This window comes from Brachionichthys hirsutus, chromosome 4, assembly GCF_040956055.1.
Source record: "Brachionichthys hirsutus isolate HB-005 chromosome 4, CSIRO-AGI_Bhir_v1, whole genome shotgun sequence".
In the NCBI taxonomy this organism is placed as follows: Eukaryota; Metazoa; Chordata; class Actinopteri; order Lophiiformes; family Brachionichthyidae; genus Brachionichthys; species Brachionichthys hirsutus.
Genome location: NC_090900.1, coordinates 10,880,896 through 10,889,302, shown reverse-complemented (window position 1 = coordinate 10,889,302; position 8,407 = coordinate 10,880,896). Strand labels below are relative to the sequence as shown.

The following is an 8,407-nucleotide window of genomic DNA, read 5'->3' as shown; positions in this document are numbered from 1 at the left end:
ATCAACATAATGCCTGTATTTGGTGCCTTTTTAGCAATTAAAATACATTTTAAACCCATATTTGTCCTGTATTTATTTTCATTATTTAAACACAAAATTGTGAAACTATTTTGATGTATAAAGTTTGATGCACTGTCTATTTTTTTTAAATGACTAAATAACTAGATTGAATATAAAACCACTCGCAACAGGTAAGCACAAAGACTTCATGAAGCCAGTAAAGACAGGTGTAGTAGGCACGACTACTTGTAGGTGCTGCAGTATTCAAAGGTTGTGTCAACAAAGAAACGAGTTTGACATGTTTGTTAAGCCTTGAAGTAAAATGTTGAGCTGGTGCTGATGGGGAAAGTTGGACTAAATGAAAGACGGATCCAAAACGGGTGACCGATAGGTTGATCTTCCGATGAAGACGACAGACAGTAGATGACATTTCTCCTCATGGTCAGAAGGAAGACTTTTTAGTGGATATTTGAAATGTATGAGGCATTCCTGAAGGCGGTACCTACCTGTAGAACCGGGGGCGTGGTTACCTGAGTCCCTCGGCCGGTTGAACACAGCGGTTTGAGGTGCGGCGGAACACTTCTCCGGTTCAAGCAACATTACTGGTGAGTGTTTTTCATTGATCTGTTTAAGAGTATTTATTCTGTGTTTCATTGTTGTTGTTAAAACTTCTAATCAGAAATCAGTCCCCTACGAAGATGATTAATACTATCATAAATTCATTAACCTTATTGATCCTTTATAGTCACGCAATGCGTTGAAACTACTGCTTATTAGAAATTAAAATTAATTATTGTCAATTATATTTGTATTTCCTGCTTTAGCCCAACACCCTCTTCCTACTTATATTTCTAAAGGATGTTCAAAATGTGTAGTTGCAGTATGCCGGTGTGTTTTGAACTATTCTCTGGGGTACATATTAGCAGAGTTGCATACAGCAGAGCTCTGGATTCACTGATGAGGAGGGTTTGGTTAATTTAGCTGCTGCAACTTCACAAGAACAGCTGAGCAGAGCAGTAAAAATAATGAGCCTTATAATAATAATGAACTTTGACGTCACAGTCAACTTTCAACTGTTGAGTCAGAATAAATAATGTATCACACATCCTGGTGGAAACGAAACAGACATGCAAAAGCTCACGATTACAGTAACTTACTATGCATTTCCAAAATGTAGCCCTTTTATTAGAATAACAGTGAAATGAGAGTTGGACTGTAGATTTGGAACCATCATTCATTCAATGTTTGTTGTGTAATTATCACCAGTAGTACAAATATTGACTCTAATCTTCATGGAACACTTGCTCATGCTGTTGATTATCAATGGAACAATATAAGGTATTCCACAGAATGAAATGTTTCATATCATCTCAAATAGGCTGCACGGTGGCGGAGTGGTTAGCGCTGTCCACGTGGGTTTTCTCTGGTTTCCTCCCACCTCCAAAAACATGCAAATTAAGTGAATTGGTTACTCCGTAGTGCATGATTGTGTGCGTGAATGGTTGTCTGTTTCCGAACACTTGATTTGAACTTCAGTTCGTGGAGAACACAGTAAGAATGGAGGCTCTGATTGATCTTGTCACCATGAATCCCAAAATATCAAGAAAGCATAACTATGAATGTTTTGTTTTTGTTTTCCCAGAGGAACCTCCTCCTGTCATCATGGCAGATCTATGGGTACGTCCTTTTTATTTTTTTTTGCTTGCATTGTTTTATCAGATTGTGCATTTTGAACACAAGTGAAAAATATTCTGCAGGAAGACTTGGATGCTCTTGTGAAATCTCCATCCTCTTTCTTTGCAAAAGTAGGTCCAAATCAAATATTTATTGATTTTGACACAATGTCAAAAAAAGAATAAAAACAAAACAGACTGATGTCTCCATGTTCTTCAGACTGGTGAGAGAGGAACCATTAAACCCAAGTCTGGATTTGATGCTGAAGACGATGCTGTTATTCTGCGGAAGGCCATAGAAGGGCTTGGTACTTACACACATACACACACACCTACATACACACACACACTCGCATGCAAACAGGTTTGTGCAGCTGCCCTGGTTAGGAATGAGAGATAACAAAAACAACACATACTAAATTGGAGTTTGCATTAAAGTTGGAGTTGAAAATATATTTAAAAAAATATTTGTTTATGCATTTGTCAGTTTGATAGATTTCGTTTAACACTATTTATGCGCTCATTAAAAAAAATAATTGGTGCATCTTTTTTGCCTATTGATGTGTTTCTCGAAAATGTTTCAGGAACAACTGAGAAAACGCTGATCGACATCTTGACCCACAGAAGTAGCGCTCAGAGGCAGCTCATCTGTGAAGCTTATCTGAAAGCCACTGGCAGGGTAAGATGTCGCCCATGTTGTTTCTTATCGGCATAGGAACAACTTGTTCTGGTTGTTAATATGTGACATTGTGTCTGTTTTTAAGCAACATTAAAGTCAACATTTTAAAGCCTTTATTTTCTTGGTGAGAGACCTTTCATTTGCGTGGCTGTGGCTGTGTGTTGCACGGTTACGCCTCTGTTGGTCAGCTGACCGGCTGTGCTTCCTCTCTCCTGCAGACACTGGTGGATGACCTGGAAGGGGACACCGATGGTGAGTTTGGGAACCTTCTGGTGGCGCTCATCACCCCCCCTGCGACGTATGATTGCCATGAAATAATGCGGGCCATGAAGGTTGGTTGACTTAAACTATTTTATGTTTGGTGTATTCACATGACCTGATAGACAGAAGTCAATGACATTCCACACGTGCATTTTTAGGGCCTTAAATGTGTGCATCTCATAATTGGTTTCTTTGTTCATCTGGTTTTTTGGGGGGGGGTTTATGTTACACATGTAAACATGACATTTCTGGTCTTGTTTTAAAAGCTATTTACTTTTCTGGAATGAATCATTTTAAGTTTTCTGAAATTAAATTGCGTGGAGAGATTTTTACTGGTGTTAATCCATGTTCACCTAAAATGCAGTATATTTCTATAGTAGAGGTCCCCCACCAATGCAAATATAATCCATAAAATATGTATGGATACATTCAGTCTGTAGACCACATAACCAAAGCAAGAACGACGAGTATTTAAATCGGAATACTAGATTTTGTTTCTCAGATGACCTAAGTGAAGCCGGAAATCTTGCTTATGCTTTTCAATTTGATCTTAAAATAAAGGTTACGGGATTTCACCTGATTACTGAAGTTGTCTTTATTTAAGTCTATAACTGCCTGGTTTTATGGGAAATCTGTTCAAAAGCATGAATATCAGTCTTTGCTTTACATTCAGCTCCACAAAACTGATGTGATGCACAAATAAACCATCCATATCTGTAAATGGTAGAACTGGATTGTATTCCATTCAGCATTGATTTGGACAGTGAGTGTTTGTCATTCCTTCAGATTGAGGTATTTTGGAGCATAGCTCTGAATCAGTGCACTGTGTGTTTTAAATCTGGCTCATGTTTATTCTCTTCATCTCTCCTGATGCAAAAACAGTTGATCCACTTGGTGTTGTGTGATAATTGTGTAACATTGCAGGGCATTGGAGCAAAAAGCGACGTCCTGATTGAGATCTTTGCCTCGAGAACAGCAGAACAAATCGCAGCTCTCAATGATGTCTATTTGAAAGGTAAAGAATTTAAACAGCAAATATTCTAAAGTGAGGCCAGTTAAATGGTTTGATACGTAAAAATGAAAATGGATTTCATTCGAGGAGAATGACGTGTTAATATTATCTGTTCAAATTCACTGGACCGATTTCTCTTTCGTGTGACTGTCCTGCTTTGTGATTCATTGTGTTGGTAAATTGGTCTTGTTTTTAGAGACGGAGAAGAAATTGATCTTTGACTTGAAGAAGGAAGTTTCTGGAGACTTTGCCAAAGGGTTGCTCCTCGTGGCTGAGGTTCGTCATTCGGATACAAAAGACAACTGAAAAGTTTTTTCATAAATAAACATAATTCATTTATTTTCCAACCGCAATCATGCAAACACTTGTTAACTCTGTTGCCGTGGTTACTCTGCTCTGATTCTTCCACCCTTCTCCTCCGACAGGTTGATAGTCTTAGTCAATGTTGCGTTGTGTTGTGTTGAACAACGGATACTGAAACAAAGCATCCAAAATACCTGCACTGAGTTTTAAGTCTTGTTTTTTTTGCAGGGCAAGAGGGATGGAGGCACCACATTAGATAAAGATAAGGCAACAGAGGACGCACAGGTGCTGCATCACATTTGTTTAATGTATATTCTGTATTAAACTCTGTGTCGTTTTAGGGTTAATCTTAATGTTTAATATTTTAAGCCACATCATATTTCTTTTCCTACTCAGACCCTCTATAATGCTGGAGAGAAGAAGTGGGGCACAGATGAATCTCAATTTATTGACATTCTCTGCCAAAGAAATATATGTCAACTGAGACAAAGTATGTCATATCTCAACTTTATGTAGTTTATATACTTGGATAAAATAAATTCTGGAAAATTCTGGTCAGTTTGGACTAATTCAGAATGTAAAAACATTTTGGCTTTTTCTATAGTTCTTGTTGAATATAAGACCATCAGTGGAAAGACTTTGCAAGAAAGCATCAAAAAGGAGATGTCAGGGGATCTGATGGAGCTGCTGGTGGCTATCGGTATGTGTCCCCATACTTTTGGCCACTTTTGTGTATCTCAATGTCAAAAGTTAATGAGCCTTTTGATATCTAAAAAGTACTTGCTAGAAGTTTATAGAATGTTGTCTAATAAAAATGACGGCTATGTTTGTAGAAATGTTTTTAACCGCACTGCTGACTTTTGTCACTCCTCCAGTGAAATGCGTGAAGAGCGTACCGATCTACTTCGCAGAACGTCTCCGTGAAAGCATGAAGGCGAGTTTAGTGTTTTTATTGCATGACTTCACAGACAAACCTTATCCTTGAACAATCATTAGATTTTTCTGCTAATACAAATGTATCGGAAAGAAATTCCGTAGTAGTGGACAACGACTTCCTCCTATTAAATTAGGTGAATGGAAGGCTAATAGGCTACATTAGTGCAAGTGTGTGGTTGTGCTGTTATTCCCAATCATTCCCAGGGCGCAGGAACTGACGAGTGTACCCTGAACCGGATCATGGTGAGTCGGTCTGAAATCGATCTGCTGGACATCAGAGCCGAGTACAAGAAACTCTACGAGCACTCGCTGCACTCTGCCATCGAGGTCAGGAACCTTTTTAACTCAACATTTCATTGCAGTGAATCCTTAAAGAATTCTCATCCGCACATTAGGTTTCATTCAAATGAGTATCCAGCTGGGCTTGCTTCATCACAGCACATCTCAGTCGCAGATCCTTTCACATTCTGACCACTTCAATCGTTCAGCAGCTTGATTTCAATTGCAAGATGCTCTAAAATCTGTTTATAAGAATAACACAAAACTCCAGTGATCCCCTGAGATGTACAAAGATGTAGAAAAAGACTCGAGTGCAGGATAATCCGAGTTTTGTGAAACCATAATCTGTGCTACCCTTCGATGGTAACTCTTTCAATCACAGTAGACCTCTGTTCTTCGGGTGAGGGCTGCAGGTTGTCTGGGTGTTTTCCATCCCTCACTTTATTTTGAACCTTGTGCTTTCCCAGCTTGGTTTGGTATCTGGATCAAATGATGAACATCTTTGAAAGAGCCCACCTCCCTGGTGCAGCACAAGAGGCAAAGGAAAGGGCAGCTGATCAATAAGTCCACCAGTAGTTGATGAAGGCTGTAAATACATTTATAAGCTTTCTTAAACACTCTGACGACCATCCATCCTTTAGGGTGTGTTGTAGTTCTCATCCGTAACCCTTGCTCAGGGGCCGAGTTATGAGTTGCTGGCTCCTCTATAAAGAACTCTGTGGAAGGAAAAATGGATTGAGTTCAGCCCTTTACCTGGTTCCACTGAAAATGATAATGATGATGCTATACCTGTAATAATACACTTAAGGCTCATTTAAGATTTGGTTATTGAATGCTAACAAAATAATCATGTCAAATCCAGATTTCCCGATCAGTAGGATATTAATACACATATGGGTAGACAACAACAGCATCCTGTAAAAGCTCATAAATAAAAATACGAAATCTTTTTTATGGAAAAACCCATCAACTAGGTTAGCTGGTTCTGCCGGGCCGTCTATGAACTCACTGCTCTGAACTGGACACGCCTCTCCTCGTTTGTGTCGCTGTGTTCTGCAGTCGGATCTTGGGGGGAGCCACGCTGACTGTGTGACGGCCATCTGTGGAGGAGATGACTAACACCTGGGGGGCGAGAGAACTCCTGACTCGCATGACGGGACCTCTTTATTTTCTGTTCTTCGACTTGATTGTCATCTTGCAATTACTAACTGATGACTCTTAGTAGTGCATAAGCACAAGAAACATAGACGTTGCATGTGAAATCAGAAAATGTGTGAAGATCGTTTACCAAGTGAAGGCTTTAATTTGTTGTTTTTTCCTTTTAGTCTGATTGTGGAGGGGATTATAGGAAGACTCTGCTAAAAATCTGTGGAGGAGATGATGAGTCTTAACATCTGCGTCGGTGAAGCTCTCGCTGTCAGAGTCTTTCTTTCCCTTTCTCTTACTCTATTGTTTTCTGAAACGGATGATGCCGTTAGCGATAAAGTTACTAAAGGAATGTTTTACATACAAAACATGAGTTTGTTAAAATAAAAAATTATGAAATGACTACAAATGTACCTGTTTGTAAAGTAATAATTCTAGATTGTAAGTACTTTTGACATTTGTTTAAGTAATGTTTTGCTAATTCTTTTAATTAAATTAACTATTTAAAGCAGAATTTTATCTGTAATGCACAGTTTTTACACCCTAAAATTATTCTTATTGTCCACCACTGAGTGACTATTAACAGAAAGCATCACTGATCTTGTGCAGTTTTTCCTATTCACTCTAATACTCATGAGTATTTTCATTTTATGATACTTTGTATTTCTATTCCACACGTGCAGAGAAATGCTGCTTCTTACTACAGTACATTTTACACTTATATTTGAAAATGAGTTAAGGATTACAAGTTACATATGACTTCACTGCTCAGTGTTGTGATTTTCCCATTAACTCGGGTTGTATAAATAGTCTAATTGAATTGAAAATGGAAATTGACACCTCATCCTGACACGAGCTTGATCAATTCTTTTAGGAGGAGCAGATTAAAGACACAAATCAGGACTCGTTTGCTACAGTCATTTGTTTGGAAAAGATAGAAAATATCCTCTCCTACTGACTCGGGCATATGTGAAGATTGAAATGCTCCATAAAGGCATCTGATATTTATCAGATTTTAGGAATGTTGTTCACCGGACATTAATTTCAGTTTAAAGGGGTTTTATGGAAGAAAAAAATAAACCACTTTCCCCATGTTTCTACACTCATATTTTGGAGGATTTGGGTCATTACCAACTCAAAAACTTGAGTTTCCTGTAACTTTAGTGTGTGCTAAAAGAATCACCTCAACGGTTACCATGGTAACGTGCAGCTGTGCCTTGCTCCTTATGAATTTCATTTTGGTTTCTGACCTGCAGCTTCTGTTTGCTATTTTGGCCAAAGACTGTCACATATATTTTACCGAGTTAACTTGTGGGAAAAAGGGTATAATATTAATATCTGACCTTTTAATGGAATTATTTCAGATAGTTCCAATTAAAAATAAAATGCATCCACAGTGCAGGCTCAATTTCATTTCAAAAGGAAATAAACAAAAACAAAAATGCAGAATGAGAGGCATAGCTTAATTTTTTTTCTTTCTCAAAAGACATCTTTAGCAGCTAAAAGTTGTAAAAACTGCTCAAAAAATAAGTTTAGGAAAGTATCAAATGCAGTCATTATCTTCATAAATTACTAGTATTGGAATTGGGATCAAATCCATTTTCCCTCTAGTTCTTCCTGAAGATGGAGACAAAGTACAGAAAGTTTTAACTGGAAATGCAGGCACATGTGACTGGTACACTGTATTGTATATTTCACTGCATAATAACATATCTTGATACAAATATACATAGCCTGAATATACCTGTAAGTGTATTTTATTTTATGCTGACAATAGTGGGAATTTCATATTTTAGTAGCATTTTGGAATTGGATGATATAATTATCATTCTAATAAAATCTATTGAAACATTTCCCATATTTAGAACTAAAGCTGTATGACCGTATCAGCCTCCAAGTGAAATCCACAGACATGCTCATTGTCTTTCTGCAGATCCTCTTGTCTTTATCTACTCCAGTCCTGCAGAGAGCTGACAGTTGAACTGAGGCCAGACTATTGAGGATGATGAGAGCCTCGGGGCGAAGACATCGTCCTCATTATAGCCAATGTAATCACAGCAGAGCCCTTCAACCTGCACCCCTCTCCAAACAATCCATGTCTCCCGTCTTTATCTGAAC

The 8,407-nt window shown here is 38.2% G+C and overlaps 1 protein-coding gene across 2 annotated transcripts; it reads left to right on the top strand.

Moving 5' to 3' along the window:
• Nucleotides 1-581: 581 nt before the first annotated feature.
• On the top strand, nucleotides 582-6,700 carry anxa3a (annexin A3a). Of its 2 annotated transcripts, none has more exons than XM_068760964.1 (14): nucleotides 582-605; nucleotides 1,643-1,677; nucleotides 1,758-1,805; nucleotides 1,894-1,981; nucleotides 2,258-2,352; nucleotides 2,571-2,684; nucleotides 3,538-3,628; nucleotides 3,822-3,901; nucleotides 4,157-4,213; nucleotides 4,325-4,418; nucleotides 4,533-4,628; nucleotides 4,804-4,862; nucleotides 5,069-5,191; nucleotides 6,469-6,700. In XM_068760964.1, the coding sequence occupies exons 2-14, from the start codon at nucleotides 1,663-1,665 to the stop codon at nucleotides 6,532-6,534; spliced, it is 1,026 nt and encodes a 341-aa protein (XP_068617065.1). In that variant the 5' UTR covers nucleotides 582-605; nucleotides 1,643-1,662; the 3' UTR covers nucleotides 6,535-6,700. The 2 variants fall into 2 exon arrangements, with proteins under 2 accessions (XP_068617065.1, XP_068617066.1); XM_068760965.1 differs by having other exon boundaries at nucleotides 6,203-6,700.
• Nucleotides 6,701-8,407: the final 1,707 nt, after the last annotated feature.